This window comes from Nelumbo lutea, chromosome 3 (genome assembly GCF_056320005.1).
Source record: "Nelumbo lutea isolate HS-2025 chromosome 3, American lotus-T2T, whole genome shotgun sequence".
In the NCBI taxonomy this organism is placed as follows: Eukaryota; Viridiplantae; Streptophyta; class Magnoliopsida; order Proteales; family Nelumbonaceae; genus Nelumbo; species Nelumbo lutea.
Genome location: NC_142686.1, coordinates 42590393 through 42609407, shown reverse-complemented (window position 1 = coordinate 42609407; position 19015 = coordinate 42590393). Strand labels below are relative to the sequence as shown.

Below are 19015 nucleotides of genomic sequence, written 5' to 3'. Positions count from 1 at the left end.
TCACGCAGGCAGGTCGGGTGGGTGTAACACCGAAAGGAGGCTCCACTTGAAGGACCCACGTGATAACTTAAAATGTCACGTGGGTCGAGGTATGGGGGCTCTTCTTGGGGCGCTGATAGACGATGCTAATGGTCTATCATCGTCCCAAGTCGCGAGAAAGGGGGGGTGGGGGGAATGCACGCAGCGGTGAAAAATGGATAAGAAGCGGGATTTGCAGTGGGTTTCCCAACAAAGTCTGGAGGAGCTTAGCCCCTTGCGGCGCTCCTCAGAGAGGCCAAATCCAAGATATGCTAGGGAAAGAACTGAAGAGAGGGAAGAGAAGGATGAAGGCTGGGTGCAGTGGAGTGAAGGAGATGAAGATTCGGTGGACTTTTCTGTTGTTGGTACTAGCGTGGGCAGTGTAAACGACAAAGGTAGTTGTGCTGGAGGTGACATGGATGGGTGGACTATTGCAAGCTTATTTCAGGATGAAGATTGCAATCGGGTTAACTCATTCCCAAGATTTCAGAGTGTGCAAGGATTATCAGAAGGGGCAAACCGGGAGAGCCGGAAGTAGAGCAGGAATACACCATCTAGGGGTGAACCAGGGGTAGAGTGGAAACATCACCAGGATGACCATAGGACAGAAGTACTTCCCAACCAACTCAGAAAGATGAGGGTTACCACCCTCTGGAACAAGAGAGGGAGGCCGGGAGCAGTCCTTTTCTAACTTGTCCATCAGTCCCAGGTAACCAAGTGATTTCGGTTTGTGCTACTAATGTGTCTCGTGTGTCTTTGGTTCCATATTCAGTTTCTGTTCCATGTCCTATAGCTCATGAATATGCAACTGAGCTAGCATGCGGGCTCTCCGAGGAGGGGGAGAGGGGAAGGAAGGAAAGTGGGAAGGTGCGGGAAGGAAGATATAGGAGTGAAAAAGTGTAGGAAATCATTGAAAGAGTGTTTAAGGAAGTGGAAGGAAGGTTGATCTGGAGAAGGGAAGGGGAGGAAGGAAGAGGGGAGGGGTTAGTGGAGAGGAGGGAAAAGAATGAGGGTAGAGATGGAGAGGTTTACGGGGAGAGAACAGGGAAGGAGGGAGGTAACAGGAGAGGGAGGATGGATGGAGAGGAAAGAACAGAGGTGGGACCAGAGGAGAGGAAGAAAGGGCAGGTGGACAGAGATGGAGGGGATTCTATAGGAAGGGTAGGGGTGTAGGACTCGGTGAGAGAAGACATGATAGCAGAATTTGTAGAGAAGTTGGGTTGTAGGTTGGAAGATTTGAATGTGTTGAAAGAAAGCTTACAGAAGAGGAAGAAGGAGATCAGAACAAAGAAGAGGAGATTGAGTTAAGCAGAGAGATTGAAGAGAGATGTAGAAGGAGACAAGAAGCTCGGGGTAAAAGGAGATAGAAGGAAAGGGGGAAAGTAGTGGGTAGGTGGCAAAGGGTTTAAAAAATAAGTGGAATGAAGATTCTTAAATGGAATGTGAAGGGAATTGGGAGTGCAAGGAAGAGAGCGACAATAAAATAGGTAATAAGGCGGTATGACCCAGACATTGTGATGTTGCAAGAGTCTAAGAGAATGGAGTTTAATAACAAATGGGCAAGGAGTGTATGGAAAGCCAAGGGGATTAGCTAGGTGGCTGCTCCCTCGTGGGGTGCTTCCGGGGGGATTGTAACAATGTGGAAGAGGGATGTGGTTGAAGGTTTGGAGGAGTTGATCGAAAAGTATGTTAGACAGTTTTTGTATGCCCTTAGCTTCAATCTGATTTGATGTACTTTTGTTATTTAGTGGAAATAAATAAAGTGCATGTTTGATTCATGTTGTTTGGTATATTTCTGTGTAAGACCCTAAAACTGGACACTTATAGAGACTCGTGTTAGTTTTAAATGTTCACAGCCGTTGGATAAGTCTGGGGAGATTTATCCTGCCAAGGCTGATACTGGTGTGCCACCAAGTGTTGGGATGGCCTATCTCAGCCATCAGGGTAAGACCCGAGGCACATGCAGTATGGGATTACTTGAATCCTTGAACCGGACCAGATTTCTAGTATTGCCCTGGACCTTGGAGATAGATGGGCAAAACTGGAAAGTTACACCTGACCCCTAGACTCGATTATGACATTTCACTAGGTGTTGGATCAGGTTACCTTTGATATGCCATTCAGTGAGATCCTTAGCGGGGATCAAAACCTGGGTATGTTGGGGCAGTTTGAGAATTCATCAGAGTGGGTGATCATAGTGACAAAATCATCCACTTTGTCGGACAAAGGGTAATGATCGGGAATGCACTCTCTCTGATGGAAACCAAACTGCCGGCAGTTGATTTCAATCGTTGGAATTTTGTTTTGCAAAATTAATATATTTATATATATATGTACGGTTTCGAATTGTTTGCAAATGGTTTTAATTCCCGAGATCCATGTGAGAGGAGAGTGCGGCACTGTTCCTTGCAACCGAGGGAGAGGTCCTCTCTTGTCGGGCAGTGCTTGATCATTAAGGGCTGAGAGGTTAAGTGTAAGACCATTGAGGATAATACCTGATGGGCTAATCTTGCACCTGCCCACAGTTCCTGGGTTTTTATAAGATGGCTTGGCCCAGGGACCACTTAATGTAAGTGTTGGGCCCATAGGGTCCATATGATGGACTCAAGGGGTTCATTGAGTTTTTCAGTGAATTCGGCTGGGCCTTGTTTTAGAGGCTGGGCCGAACCCATGTGGCTGGTGTGTAGATCAATGCTTGGGTCCCACGCCATACAAAGAAGCCCAACTGGGCAGCAGATTGGAAAGTAAGTAGACACTGAACACTTAATGGGCCAAAAGCCCATTTCGAGGTGGGCTGATATGATCACCCATCCTTGGGGCGAATTTGAGATTAAAGTTAGTAAAAGGATTGGGCCTTTTAGCCTTATCCACTCTTAGAGACCAAATTCAAATTAGATTTGAATCTGGTAACCTCCTGATAAGATCAGGAGTAAGCTAACTCTATCTGCAGAAAGGATTAAGATTATCCCCTATCCAAATACTGATTTGGATTGGGATAACTCCTAAAAAGGAGGTTTCTTAATCAAGAAGAAAGGAGGAGATTTCGAACCACCTTGAAGAGGTATAGGATATCTCCTGCGAATTGAGATAGGATCTCATTCATACTCTCCAGAAAAGAAAAAAAAAAAAAAGCAGTTCAGCCTTTTTCGACCTGGAGATCTCCTCCTGCCGCCGCCATCTGCCATTGCAAGATTAGATCTTTGCAGAAAAGAAAGTCAAGAAATCTGTTCTTGACATCAGTCTTGCAAGAAAGACTGAAAAAGATTCAGTGTTTAGTATTTCTAGAGGATTCTTGTGAAGGATCCAATGTGTAGGACGCACCCTGCTGGTTCTGTTCCATTCACAGCTGTGTCATCTTCAGCAGGAACGGATCTTGGAGCATTCTTTGGGCGTGAACACCAACTTTGGGAGATGCTGCTTCTCCGGATCAGGTATATTCCTCCCATTTATCTTTTGGTACAGATCTGGTTTGATTATGGTTCAAGTAGGATCCTTGAATATTGTATTCTAAATTTAGGGAATATGATTCCCAGTTGAGAGAAGGTAGGAAATTTTTGAAATTCGCCCACCCATTCCGCAACCTTTATGGCGTCCATTAGATGGATCCTACCATTCTTTCAAAGTACTCGGTTTCCATGCTGTTTAAGCAACAAGAGGATGATTTTATGTGGGTGCTCACAAATGTTTACGGACCAAATGACTACAAGTAGAGGAAGAAGTTGTGGGATGGGCCCTAGTGCATGGGTGGGGATTTCAATGTGATCAGATTCTCGGAGGAATCCAATAAGGTTAATCAGAGGATGACAAAAAGCATGAGGAAGTTTAACAGTTTTGTGGATGCCTTTGAGCTTAAAGAGATTCCCCTAGCCCATAAGACATTTACTTGGTCAAATCTCCAATCTAGACCCATTTGATCTAAGCTGGATAGATTCCTGTTCTCTTTGGATTGGGAAGAACATTGGGGAACATTGGCTTCTAGAGCTCTCCCAAGGGTGACCTCGGATCACTGACCCATAGTGTTATGTAAGAAGGAAAGAAAGTGTGGAGGTCCTACCCCCTTTAGATTTGAAAATATGTGGTTACTTCATCCAGGGTTTACTAACAAAGTGAGGGAGTGGTGGTATGAGTGTAACCCACCGGTGGAATGGGAGGAGATGAGATTCCATAAGAAACTACATTTCTTAAAAGCAAAAATCAAGGAGTGGAATTTGGTGGAGTTTGAGAGGGTAGAAGAAAGAAAGGGAGATCTGATGGATAAGATTGAAAGCCTTGACTCTAAAGAAGAAGGGAGAATTTGGAGAGGAAGACAATGATCTCAAGAGAGATTTGAGAAGACAGCTAGAGGACTGCCTGCACAAGGAGGAAATTAGCTAGAGGCAAAAATCTCGGTGTAAATGGTTGCAAGAGGGAGACAGAAACACTAGGTATTTCCACTCTCTGGCAGATGGCAGGAGAAGGAAGAACTTTATATCCAAATTGGTAGTAGATGGAGTTGAGTTAGTACAACAAGAGGAGATTGTCAGGGCTTGTGTGGAGCACTTCAAATCTATTCTAAGAAGGCCTGTGAGTAGAAGGGTGTGGATAGAAGGATTGGATTGGCCAGTTGTAGGGGTGGAGAACAGGAGAAGGTTGGAAAGAAGCTTTAATTTAGAAGAGATCAAGAAGGCTGTGTTTTTTATAGATAGAACAAAAGCTCCAGGGCCGGATGGGTTCACAATGGCTTTTTATCAGGACTGTTGGGATATCTTGAAAGATGATCTTTTGCAGGTGTTTGAGGAGTTTTTTAGGAGAGGAATTGTCAATCCGGGTGTGAACTCTACATTTATAGCCTTAATTCCAAAAAAGAAAGATGCATCCCACCCGAAGGATTTACGACCAATTAGCTTGGTTAATAGCTTGTATAAGATCATTGCAAAAGTTTGTCTCTAAGGCTAAAAAGGGTATTGTCAGATATCATTGCACACTCCCAAGGAGCTTTTGTAAGTGGAAGACAAATTACTTATCAGATTTTAATTGCTGATGAGAGTGTGGAGAACTTTAAGAGGGATAAGAAGAAGTGAGTGGTCTGTAAGTTGGACTTGGAAAAGGCTTATGACTTGGTGGACTGGGATTTCTTGAAGAAAGTTTTGATTAAATTTGGGTTTGGGGCTAGATGGTGTAAGTGGATCATGGGTTATGTCCGAAACTGTCATTACTTAGTGCTAGTGAATGGGATAGTCGTAGACTTCTTTCCAACCAGTAGGGGTATAAGACAAGGAGACCCCCTTTCTCCTTTCTTGTTCATTTTAATTGCGGAGCTTTTGGGGAAACTGATTCACAGAGCAGATTCTAGGGGGCTCATTAAAGGCTGGAGAGTTGGGAGGGTGGAAACCCCCCTCACTCACAGTTTGCTGATGACACGATTATGTTTTGTGAAGGCGGTAACGTGAGTTTTATCAGGAACTTGAAGTCGGTGATACAACTGGTTGAGCAAATGTCCAACTTGAAGGTTAACCTTGGGAGAAGCTGTGTAGTGGGGGTGAATTTGGAGGAGGGAGAGGTTAGGGAGAGTGTTGAAGTGTTGGGGTGTGAAGTCTCGGGGTGGCCTTTGAACTACTTGAGGTTGCCATTAGGTGATAATCCTATGAGAGAGAGCTTTTGGAACCCAGTGGTGGAAATGTTTGAAAAAAGACTGGTTTCCTGGAAAAAGAACTCTCTCTCTTGGTGGGAGAATTACACTAAGTAAGGCCACGCTTGCTAACTTACCCATCTTTTTCTTGTCAGTGTTTAAAATCCCAGTGAAGGTTGTTAACAGACTAGAGAAGCTAATGAGAGATTTCCTGTGGGAGTCGGGAGAGGAGAAGAGGGATCATAGAGTTAGATAGGAGATAGTGTGTAGGAGTAAGACTTGTGGTGGTTTGGAGCTTGGGAGTATTAGAAGAAGGAATATGACTCTGTTGGGAAAATGGTTGTGGAGGTTCCCTATGGAGAAGGAGAAGCTATGGGCTAGAATAGTGGCAAGTATACATGGGCTGGAGCACAATGGATGGGACGTTGGAATCAAAGCTAGGACCACAAGCAATTCTCCTTGGAAAGCCATTCATGACCTGCTACCAGTTTTCTCCCCTAATATCAGGTATGATTTGAATTCCGATAATTCCATAAAATTTTGGGAACAAACCTGGGTGGGGAGTGCTCCTCTAAAGGATCAGTTTCCTTCTTTGTATGCTCTTTTTGATTTGAAAAATGAGCCAATCTCGTCTTTCACCACCCCGTCCTCTTCCACTTCTGGGATTGGGTGGAACTTGGGTCTAAGAAGGGATTTGAGGGACTCAGACTTCAACAGTATTTCGAGCCTTATTGCGCTTCTTGATAATGTTGTCTTAAACCCCACTAAGGCGGATTCTAGAATTTGGACACCTTACCCCAATGGCATCTTTTCTTGTGCTTCCTTCTTCAAGTCTTAAGTTAGTCCACCAGTCCTACTTCCCCCCTTTCCCTGCTGACGAGGTTTGGTGCAGAGCAATACCTCCTAGGGTTGGTATTTTTGTTGGGAAGCCTATCTGGAAAGAAGCAACACTGGTGATCTACTCCAAGAGAAGAGACCCAATACTTGCTTGTCACCTCAGCGGTGTGTTCTTTGTAAAGCGGATGGGGAGACTGGTTTTCACCTACTGGTGTCTTGCCATATTGCGAGGTCAATTTGCGATTGGACTTTCTCCCTATTTGGATGTAGCTGGAATCCTCCATCAGACTTGCAGGGCCTTTTTTCCCCTTCTTTTTTCAGGTGGCGGACAAAAAGGGGAAGGACTATGTGGAGAGGACTAAGAGCTGCAGTATGTTGGACACTTTGGGAAGAAAGAAACTCCAGGATATTCTCAGGAGCTGAGAGAGGAGCAACAGATCTGAGGGCTTTCATACTTATTAGGGCGATACAGTGGCTGAAATCTTTGGAGCTATTCACAAATTACACTATGGATGACATGCTGAGGAAGTGGGGTGAAATTGCAAATTGCACATAGACCAAGCTAGTAATGTGTGTAGCTTGGACCCCTCCACCTGGTGGATTCTTGAAATTAAACTTTGATGGGTGTAGTAGGGGAAATCCGGGACAATCGGGGATTCGAGGTGTTTTTAGGGATGAAAATGGGATCATTTCTGCCATTTTCTCAGGCCCAATTGGAGTGGGTGACTCCCTTAGAGCTGAGACCTTTGCAGTTATGGAAGGAGTCCGAAAAGCTAAGGAGTTGAACATCAGGAAATTCATAATTGAAGGGGATTCAGAGGTGGTGATAGGGTGGCTGAATAAAGATCACAATGGCTTATGGAAGTACAACAATGAGAGGAGGAAATTCAAGTGGCTGGTGCGGGAGATGGAAGTCAAGATATGTTGGGTTAAAAGATTGGCTAATTCCCTAGTTGACGGTTTAGCTAAACAAAGGGCAGAAAGGGATTCACTGTTTTGGGCTAAGCTGTAACTTTGGTGTTTTTTTCTTTTTCTCCTTTTCTTGAGGTTCTTTGTTGCTCTTGGAAGATAAGTGTGTTTGTCTCCCTCTTGTAAATCTTCTATTGTTGATTTAATGAAAGTGTTATTGATAAAAAAAAAAAGTTGTTAGTGAGAGGCAAACAAAAGATCAAAAGTGTATCTGAGTTCCTTTACACACCTCTTCTCATGGGAAAAAATAAGCCCTAAAGAAACTGCCAGGTGTAGAGCATGGTGAATCTTTGAATGGCTAATATAAGTTGTGAGAACCACCAAAACAGAGTCAGATGCATGACTAATGTAGAGTTTGTAAATAAAAATGTGGCCAATCCAGTGGGACCCCTATCTAAAGGACAGCTGGAGTTGGCCACATTCATGGAGGAAAGCTCCCTACTTGACCCAATCAGTGTACCTTTACACACACATAAGTAGGCTCGTGTTAAAGACATTTTTTGCAAATACCAAAGAACTCTCTTGGTTCTGAAATGATCCTCTTGGATGGATCTACCAGTTATGCCATACGTGAACTTCCCTAGACAACCAAGGAATGCATGGCAACTTGTTTTTGGAGACCAAAAGAACCCACAAGGATCCTTTACTTGTGGGGTGAATTTCAGGCAAAAACTGTCACATGTACAAAATAAGCCCTTCTTTGTAACTGAAAGGTCGAACGGTAATGTAATTTGGGGGTTGGGGGGGGGGTATAAGGTCTGTCTACCCGTGAAACCCAACTTAAAAAGGGATATTGAGTAAAACCAAAAAAGACAAGGTTGGAAATGAAGTCATACGAAGGAACCTAGGAGTAGCTCCAATAGGTTATAAAATGAGAGGAAGTGGATTGATGTGGTTTGGTTATGTGCATAGAAGACCATATACAACACCTGTTAGAAAAAGTCATCTTTGACAAGATGAAAGAGCAAGATGAGCTAGGGGCAGACCAAAAAGGACTTGGGTGGAAGTAATACGGAATGATTGAAGTGTCCTTAATTTAATGATGAATATGGCACTGAACAGAATGGAATGGTGAAACAGGGTTCATGTGGCTGGCCCCATCATTAAATTATGGGTGCTTAAATTATTCTGATTACTTCCACATAACCATTCTGATTATGTAAAATAATATGTTGGATCTTTTTGATGATTTTAAGCAACCTAGGAATTTTCCACATGGCAATTTCTTCTGGGGTCCAAACTCCCCAACCTTTTTTTTTTATAAAAAAAAAAAACAAGCTCCTTTCTTTATGATATATTTTTTACATTAAAATTCTGAAGGTTGGCTGAAAGAGTGAGTGGGTGCAGAATTGATTTGGACTGAGAAGTATGATTTAAAATATCCATATACTTTGTAATGTTTCCATGACATATTTCCATTTCCATGGGCACCGTCATGAAGTATTATTGGAATTAGCATATTCCCTAGTGAAAACTACCAGCACTACGTGGAGTACAAGAGATGGTATTATAACACAAGTTGGCGACAATAATGTAGGTATGTCATATGTGGAGTTGCAGTGTTATTACCCGCCTAATAGAAATGATAACCACTTTAAGGCACCTCAGTTTTTTCTAGACATTAAGTTAAATCTTAGTTTTTGATTGTATATTAGATTGTATGGTTATCTATTAGAATCATTTGCACTTTCTATGAGTTTAAATTTTGCTCGAACACACTGTATTATGTTGATTTTGACTCTTAAAGTTTACAAGACAACTTCCCAATGTATTATTTTGTCTATTAACCTTAGTTTATTAGCTTTCCTTGATTTTTGGAACAAGATAATAATTTAAAGGAGTGCTTATGCTTTTTTTATCATTTCATTAAATATTATTCAATATTTTTGCATATTTCACAGTATTTTTATCATGTCTATAATTTTTAAAATATTTCCATACAGAATTTCTGATATGTTTCCTATATTTGGATGACTGATATTTCCAATCTGGACCCCTTTCCAAACAGTCCCCTAGCAATCAGCAGTTAATTCATCCTTGGATTCCTCCAAATAGCAGAAATAGGTGGGGTCATCTAGAGCTTTGGCAAGGATTGGGGAAAATTGGCATCTAGAGCTCTCCCTAGGGTAACCTCTGATCATTGGCCCATAGTAATTGGCAAGGAGGAAAGGAGTGGAGGCCCTGCCCCGTTTAGATTTGAAAATATGTGGCTACTTCATCCTAGGTTTACCGAGAGAGTTAGGGAGTGGTGGTATGAATGTAACCCAATGGTGGAATGGGAGGGGATGAGACTCCATAAGAAATTACAATTTTTGAAAGCAAAGATTAAGGAGTGGAATCTTTTAGAGTTTGGGAGGCTAGAAGAAAGTAAGATAGCTTTGATGGACCAAATTGAGAGCTTGGACTCTAGAGAAGAAGGGGGAGAACTTGGAGAGGGAGACATTGAACTTAGAAGAGACTTGAGAAAGCAGTTAGAGGACTGCCTACATAAGGAGGAAATTTGCTGGAGGCAAAAGTCTAGGTGTAAATGGTTGCAAGAGGGAGATAGGAACACCAAGTATTTCCATTCTTTGGCAGATGGAAGGAGGAGGAATTTTATATCCAAATTGGTAGTAGATGGAGTGGAGCTAACACAACAAGAGGAGATTGCCAGGGCATGTGTTGAGCATTTCAAATCCATTCTAAGAAGGCCTATAAGTGGTGGGGTGTGGGTAGAAAGATTGGATTTGCCAGATGTAGGGATGGACAATAGAAGAAGGCTGGAAAGAAGATTTGAGCTGGAAGAAATCAAAGAGGCTGTGTTTTCTATGGATAGAACAAAAGCCCCAGAGCCGGATGGATTCACAATGGCTTTTTATCAGGATTGATGGGATATTTTGAAAGATGACCTTTTGGTGTTCGAGGAGTTTCATAGGAGAGTCATTGTTAACCCAAGAGTGAACTCCACCTTCATAGCTTTGATTCCCAAAAAGAAAGAGGCCTCCCACCCAAAGGATTTCAGACCAATCAGTTTGGTTAATAGCCTATATAAGATTATTGCAAAGGTGTTGTCTTTAAGACTGAAGGAGGTATTACCAGACATCATTGCACAAAATCAATGAGCCTTTGTGAGTGGAAGACAGATTACAGACCAAACCCTCATTGCTAATGAGAGTGTGGAGAGTTTTAAGAAGGATAAAAAGAAGGGGATGGTGTATAAGTTGGATTTGGAAAAGGCTTATGACTTGGTGGACTGGGAGTTTTTGAGAAAGGTTATGACTAAATTTGGGTTTGGGGCTAGATGGTGTAAATGGATCATGGGTCGTATTCGGAACTGCCATTATTCAGTGCTAGTGAATGGGACAGTGGTAGATTTCTTTCCATCCATTAGAGGTATAAGACAAGGAGACCCCCTTTCTCCCTTCTTGTTCATTCTAATTGCTAATGTTTTGGGGAAGTTGATACACAAGGCAGATTCTAGGGGTCTTATTAGAGGATGGAGGGTTGAAAGGGAGGAAACACCCCTCACCCATTTACAATTTGTTGATGACACGATCCTATTCTGTGAAGGAGATAATGTAGGTTTTATCAGGAACATGGAGTTAGTGATACAACTTTTTGAGCAAATGTCAAATTTGAAGGTGAACTTTGGGAAAAGTTGTGTAGTGGGTGTGAATTTGGAAGAGGGAGAGATTAGAGAGTGTGTGGAAGTGCTTGGGTGTGAAGTTTCAGAATGGCCTTTAAATTACCTTGGGTTGCCTCTAGATGATAACCCTAAGAGAAAGAGCTTTTGGAATCCGATGGTGGAAAGATTTGAAAAGAGACTTGCATCCTGGAAAAAGAATTACTTCTCCCTTGGTGGAAGGGTTACACTGATTAAGGCCACGCTAGTAAACTTACCCATCTACTTCATGTCAGTGTCTAGCATGTTGGAGAGGGGGATGAGAGACTTCCTTTGGGAGCCCGGAGAGGAGAAGAGGGATCGTAGCGTTAGATGGGAGGTGGTGACCAAGAGTAAAAGTTGTGGTGGGTTGGGGCTCGGGAACATTAAAAAGAAATATGGCTCTTTTGGGGAAGTGGCTGTGGAGATTTCCTTTGGAGCAGGAGAAGTTGTGGGCTAGGATAGTGGCAAGCATACATGGGCTGGAGCAAAATGGATGGGATGCTAGAATCAGAGCTAGGACCACAAGTTCCACTCCTTGGAAAGCAATTCATGATCTGCTACCAGTTTTCTCCCCTTACATCAAGTATGACTTTAAAAGACCAGTTTCCTTCTTTGTATGCTCTTTCAGACCTTAAGAATGAGCCAGTTTCTTCTTTCATCACCCCTTCCTCTTCCAATTTTGGGCCTGGGTGGAACCTAGGTCTGAGAAGGGTTGTGAGGGACTCAGACCTATACAGTAAGTATCTCGAGCCTCCTTGATTTCCTTGATAATGTCTTCTAGACCCCTCAAACACGAACTCTAGAATTTGGATCCCTACCCCAACTGGATCTTTTTCTTGTGCTTCCTTCTTTAAAGTTTTAAGCCAGTCCACTGATCTTGTTACCCCCCCTTTCCCGGTTAAGGAGGTTTGGTGCAGATCAATTCCTCCTAGGGTTGGTAGTTTTTGTTGGGAAGCATATCTAGAAAGAATTAATACTGGTGATTTGCTCCAAAAAAAGAGACCCAGTACTTGCTTGTCTCCTCATTGGTGTGTTCTCTGCAAAGCAGAAGGGGAAACTAGTTTCCACTTGCTGGTATCTTGCCAATATGCAAATCTGTTTGGGAGTGGGCCTTTTCTCTCTTTGGGTGTAGTTGGAATCCCCCATCAAACATGCAGAGTCTATTCTCCCCATCTTTTTTCAAGTGGACAGCGAAAAGAGAAAAGATTATGTGGAAAAGACCGAGAGCTGCAGTATGTTGGTCACTATGGGAAGAAAGGAACTCCAGGATCTTCTCAGAAGTCGAGAGGGGGGTTGATGAACTGAGGGCCATAATTCATATTAGGGCCACACAGTGGCTGAAATCCATAGCGCTATTTACTGATTACACAGTGGATGATATGCCGAGGAAGTGGGGAGAAATTGCAAACTGTTCGCAGAGCAAATCAGCAATGAGTGTGCCTTGAACCCCCCCCCCCCCCAAACCTGCTGGATTCTTAAAACTGAATTTTGATGGCAGTAGTAGAGGGTACCTTGGACCGTCAGGGATTGGAGGTTTTTTCAGGGATGAGAATGGGGTTACTTCTGCATTATACTCGGGTCCAATTGGAGTGGGGGACTCCCTTAGAGCTGAGATTTATGCAGTTATGGAAGGGATACAGAAAGCTAAGGAGATGAATATCAGAAAAATCATACTTGAAGGGGATTCGGAGGTGGTAATAGGGTGGCTGAATAAAGATAACAGTAGCCTATGGAATTACAGTAATGAGAGGAAAAGGTTTAAGTGGCTGGTGAGGGAGATGGAAGTGAAGATGAGGTGGGTTCAAAGATCAGCTAATCTCTTGGCTGATGGATTAGCTAAACAAGGGGTAAAAAGGGACTCAATGTTTTGGGCCAATTTGTAAACCACTGTTTCCATTTCCTCTTCTTTTCTTAAGTTCTCTAGCTGTGTGTGGAAGACGAGTGTTTGTCTTCTTCTTTGTAATCATCTTTATCCTGAATTAATGAAATTGCTAAGCATTATTGATAAAAAAAAGGTGGGGTCATCTACCAAGATTCCCAACTTGATCCTAATTCTTTTTAATCCTAGCAAGATTTAGCAAAGATGTATATGTCTGTCTGTGTGTTAGTGTTATGTGTGTGTACGAGAGAGAGATTTATGTGAAATAGCATAAGGGAGATAGTAGATATATGTAAGAAACATGCCTCATTAATGCTCCATAACTTCACTGAACAATCATCACCTCCGCTAGCCAACTTTGTGGGGTCTAATTGAGAGAAGTCAACAGACCAAGCCCTTCTTTGGTGCTCTGTATATTGAGAAAACCCTTGACCAGTGCTTGCATCCCATAGCTGCATTCCATCCAAAGAAATGAGGATTAGGAGCCATGCAGGACAAGTGAATAAATAGCAAGAAACAATAATAGTAATTAGTCTAATACAACACAGTAAGATTAAGAAATTCATGTGATGGTAAAATCCCTAGCTGATGAGTTTCTTTTTATCAATTGTGGCTGATGAGTTTTAGTGTGGGCATGTTTGATGTTGTAAGAAATGATTTGAGAAACAATGGGTGACATTGAACTGAGAGGAATGGTGGAACAAAATTCATGAAACCAACCCTATATAGTTGGGGAAAGGCTTTACTGAGTTGAATTGACAAGAATGGAGGATATTTTCTGGTTCTGCCAACGGTATATAAGCAAGAATGGAGGATATTTCTCAAGAGATGTATAAATCCATATTGTATACCAGTGATTTAAAAGGCACGCCAGAGGCGCACAGGCGAGGCGCATTTATTGCAATAAAATATCTTCTTAAAAGGCAATGGAAGTTGTAAAATCATTATTTTCTATGTGAGAAATAAGAATGCAATATGTTTTACATCACATTAACAAATTGAAGCAATGCAATTAAGGAAAAAAAGAGATTATAGGTTTTACATGCTTGAAAATGCTTTATATGTTTGCTTTTATTTTTGAATGTTCATTTGAATACACTTTACATGTTATGTTTAAGTATTTTAATTTTAGATAATAGGTTTTTTAAATAATTTATTTTAAAATTTAAGTTCATATTTTTATTAACATTTTGTTTAATATTTTTTTTAAATTTTTGCATTTAAAAAAAATGGCACTTTTTTTGGAATTTTCTGACCTTTTTTTTTTTTAGCTTTTTTTTTTTTGTAATTTTGCACCTTTCTTAAAAAGGCGCATGCCTTGCCTTGCACCTTGCACCTTGCACCTCAGGCGTAAATTGGCCCTTGTGCTTTTTTTGCGCCTTGCACTTTTAAAACACTGTTGTATACAATATAGAATACTTTAGATGCATGTTTCAATAAGTGCATATGCACGTGGTTGTCCATATATAATAAAGCTGTTCATAAAAAAGAGAAAACCACATGCAAATTCTAAAATAAGAGGTATACTTGATCCAATATGTTCTTAAATCTCTAATCACCACCCAGTTGTCATTGGACTTCAAAACACCTATAGATTGCTAAAGAACAACAAAACGAGGATTTGAACTAGTTTGATTCTGGCCTAGCATGTATTCCTCATATATAACATAGCTGGATTTAATGGGGTTTGGATATGAGGACATCCTAGACAAGGCATTTCTTTTCACTAAAGAACTCTTACCACACAAGATATACAAACCTGAACAACACCATCATAATCAGTTGAAGCCAAGTAATTCTTGATATAGTTGTTCCAGCTAACACAACTGAGCTTAGATTTGTTTGACATCTCAATCACTGGGTAATGGATGTCAACAGAGTCACTCAAGAGGGCACTGAACTCAAATATCTTAATTTTCTTTGCAACCCCCGCAGCAGCAAAGTAATCCTCATCCCGATCAAAACTCAAAGAGCAAATCACATTTGCAGAATTAAGAAGATCACCATTTCTTAATGTTCCACGTACTTCAAACTTACTATAGCGAGCATATTTGCATAAACCATCAAAAAAGGTTCCAACACGATCAGTAGGCACCCGGTTCAGTTCATCATTACCATTTTGTTCTGAAAACCATCTATCTCGGTTCTTTAGTAGATCTTTATCAGAGCGTGCAGAGGCATCTGCTTCTGGAGACTGAATTTGGGATCTCATAGCGAAGTAAGCACTTTCAAGCTGGTCAATATTCTTCATCAACCTTGCCTCATTCCTATTTGATACAGGAGGTACTCTGCTATGTGTTTCTGAGCCTTCTTTAAGAAGGAATCCAAATTCCCTCGAACTAGAGAAACTTTTATGCATCTGAAAAGGAATATCAGTTGTTCTTAATAAGTTCCTTTTCTCAACCTCTTCAATATCCGCCTCTAAGCATCCAATATCTTCAACTAACTTAGAGGTCTGCTTCTGCTTTTCTTCCTTTAAAGATAAGAGAAAATGTAGTAACAATTCTGACTCAGCATAATCTTCATCAGTAGTTAATGACACTTCACTTCCAGATGATAAATCTTGAGATTCACAAATCATATCAGATTGTAGAATTTCCCTGTCACATATAGAACAAAATAGAGAGTTAGTACATCTTCCTTAGAATAATTGATCTTGCAATTCAAAATTTTCTACAGCTAGGAAGGTCTCTCATATCAAAATTCAAACACTAAAATGATTAAAGCAAACTACTTTTGCCTTCCCCTCTTTCCCCCTTTCTTTACAGTGTAGAAGAATGTAATGGATCATATATGTGTGTTCATTAGATTCGCTCTTTTCCTTCAACCTAGAAGTTCTTCTAATTGACCTACCAAATAGCAGGTCTTAGATCTTTCTATGCCATGTTCCTTAATCCCTCAATCACAGTTCCATTTTCGTTGATGAACTTTGGGTTATATTTTTTACTTATCAAAGAACAATATGAAGAGATGAAACATTCTTGTAAAAGAGCAGGAAAAAAAATACTTGTAGCTTTTGGGAGGGCTCTCTCCTCAAAAGTTGTATTTAACTATTCTGGAGAGATCGCATCTCGTGCCTCTCCTTGGGATGCTTGTACTCCTTATCTTTGGTGATTAATAAAATTCATTCGAATCAATTATCAAAAAAAAAAAAAAAGAGGAAATGCTCTACTAAAAGAAGAAAAACATAGTGCCTATCCTTCATGTGTGCATCCTCTATTTTAATAGTGGAAGAGTATAAATTGTATTCTATTGCCATTTTGCATCTCAGGAATTGAACTATTTTGTCTCTCTTTGAGGTATCTTAAATGCTACCATCAAATGCTTGTAAGCTGTACTCTTCACAGAGTTTCTTTGTCATGCATGGAGGCAGCAAATGATATGGCATTGTACTAGAGTTGCAATTTTGTTGACCCTAGGGGTAAAAGGAAAGCGTGAAGTTTTGAAGGAAAAAAAAAAAAGGAAATAATGTAGAACTAAAGGCAGCTGTATATTTTGGGGTCCAAAAGGCATGGGAGATAGGGATCAGGAAGTTGTTGGTTGAAGGAGACTCAAAGGTGATCATTAGCTGGCTGAAATATAATGATAAAGTTCCATGGTATTTCAGAAATGAAGTTAAGAAATTTAAAAGATTTTCAAAAGATATGCAGGTGAATGTGCAATGGGTACATAGATCAGTAATCAACTTAGCTGATTATTTTGCTTAGGGGTCAATTTAAGGAATTGTTTTTGGGCTCATCTCTAACTATAAGAATATGGTATTGCTATTGTCCTAAGAGTTTGGGGTAGCCAAGGCTACTCATATTATTGTAATTTTTTTTCCTGAATTAATAAAAGATTTTTTCTGTTGCTGATAAAAAAATAATGTACACTACATGATAGATTTTATCATGATGGGAGTCATCCCTTAGGTGTTGACTAATTAAGACTTTAAGAGAATGACCAGGGATGATTTAATGCAAGACCAGGAAGCAGTTGTGTGGAATACTCTCTTAGAAGAAAGCAAAGATTTACAGGATGAATGGATCTGGAACAAGTTAGAAGTAAGGTTTTGATCGAAGCAATTAAGGCAACTCAGTTGCTTCAGGCATTAGAGGAGTGGCTAGAGATGAGTGATGACCGTGCAACCATTCTACTTAGTTTTCTAGGGCCAGTTGGAAATGGAAATTCTTTGGAAGCAAAACTTTTGGCTTTTTACAAGGGTTAAAATTAGCTTCAAGAGCTGGCTGAACAGAATTACAAGTAGAAGGGGACTGCAAAGTGATGTCGTGATGATAAATTGGACCGTATCCGGGCAAGATGTGCCATATGTACTAAAGTTTCTTGCTAACAAATGAGAGCTTTAACCTTGTGTAGGGCATTCTGGGATAAAGAGGATAACAAGTTACCGTTTCCAATCAAAAAAACAAAAACAAAAAAAAAAGTGCCATATGTAGTAAAGTTTCTTGCTAACAAATGAGAGCTTTAACCTTGTGTAGGGCATTCTGGGATAAAGAGGATAACTGTAACAAAAACATAGTGAGGAAATCAGTGTGGTTGGCAATATTTTGTTCTCTAAGGATCCTCGTACTCATTTCAGTAACTTCATTTTTTATTGGTAACCATTAAAATTGTATTAATTATGGAGTAAAAAAACATAAGCTGATCCTGCCAACCATTCCTCAACTTTAGACTATGTTAGAGAATAAAAACCTATTAGAGTCTGTTTGATCAAGTGGTCTAGTGTTCGATCCTCATTGCCCCCATTATAATTAATTAAATTCCAGCACAAGGTATGGGAGGGCCTTGCTTGTGCACAATTCAAGCCCAATAGGCTTTCAGGTAAGGCCGTAAGGGGCACGCTAGAGAATAAAAACCTATTCAGGGACCTCACCTAATAGCCTAAGCTTAGGTTGAACGATTTCTTGAGAGACTAGTTTCAGCTACCTAACCCCTTGTGGCCTTCACTTACTCATTATGTTCATTTTTCAGACAATTGACCCCAAAACATATGAACCTTGTTTACCCCTTGTTTGGCCATTGCATTGGATACACTGTTTGTTGATCTTTTAACTTGGGAGAAAGTGACTCCCAGTTCCCTCACTAAATATCTCATCTCCCTCATAAATCATTGTGTCAGTGTTCCAACTGCCCCTGCCTATTTACGTTTAACCAACCCACCACCACCCTAGAATCCCATTCCACTAATATGTTTCCACAATTTAGTTATCTGTGCATCCTCAGTCCCTGTAATGCCTCAAGTAATTAAGCTCTTGAAGTCTCCCTAGACTATTGGTCTGGACTCTAGAGTACATGGTTAAGACAATCCCATAACAATCTATGACCAATGTTTTAAAAGGGCAAGGGCGCAAGGGCCAATTTGCGCTCGAGGTGCCTTTTTGAAGCAAGGCGCAAAAATACAAAAAACAAATGCTAAAAACTCAAAAAAGAAGTCAGAAAATTCAAAAAAAAATCAAAGAATTCAAAAAAAGCAAAAATATCAAAAATATTAAACATAATATTAATGAGAAATTTAAATTTTAAAATTAATGGTTTTAAAAAACCTATTATCTAAAAGTAAAATACATAAACATAACATGTAAAGCATATTCAAATGAAAATTTAAAAACAAAATTAAACATAAAAAACATTTTCAAGCATGTAAAGCCCACAATCTCTTTTTTTTTTCTTTAATTGCATTACTTCAGGTAGCTAATGTGACATAAAACATGTTACATTCCTAATTCTACCAGTCGCCTTTGTGCCATACCCCTCGAGGCAAGCCCAAATAAGTCCATGTTAGGGTCCTAGATTCTTAGTTCTCACACAAAAAATAATGATTTTATAATTTTAATTGCTTTTAAGAAGATATTTTAGTAGGATGAATGAATGAACAATATTACCAAATAGGGGTTCTCAAAGCTTCGGTGAGCGAGCAAACGGTCTAGGGGCGGAGCCCCCGGCCTAGCCATTAGGGTGAAAAAAAAAGCAAAAAGTGCATGCCTAGGCGCACCAGGCGTGTGCCTTTTGAAAGGGCTGCACCTAGGACCTGGGCGAAGTGTCTACCCTAAAATGTGCCTCA

At 40.6% G+C, this 19015-nt stretch overlaps 1 protein-coding gene across 8 annotated transcripts in view; it reads right to left on the bottom strand.

Annotated features, from left to right (window-relative positions):
• The window catches only part of LOC148864528 (protein SPA1-RELATED 2-like), a 32810-nt gene that overhangs the window by 5240 nt on the left and 8555 nt on the right, over positions 1–19015 (bottom strand). For all 8 annotated transcript variants that reach the window (XR_016110097.1, XR_016110098.1, XR_016110099.1 and 5 more), the window contains exons 4-5: positions 14714–15554; positions 13260–13406 (exon numbers count right to left, since the gene is read on the bottom strand). Coding sequence is in view for 5 of the 8 variants with exons in the window: in XM_088978966.1 (XP_088835092.1) it covers positions 13260–13406; positions 14714–15554 (988 nt within the window). In the remaining 3 variants the exon portion in view is untranslated. The remainder of the gene's footprint in view (positions 1–13259; positions 13407–14713; positions 15555–19015) is intronic.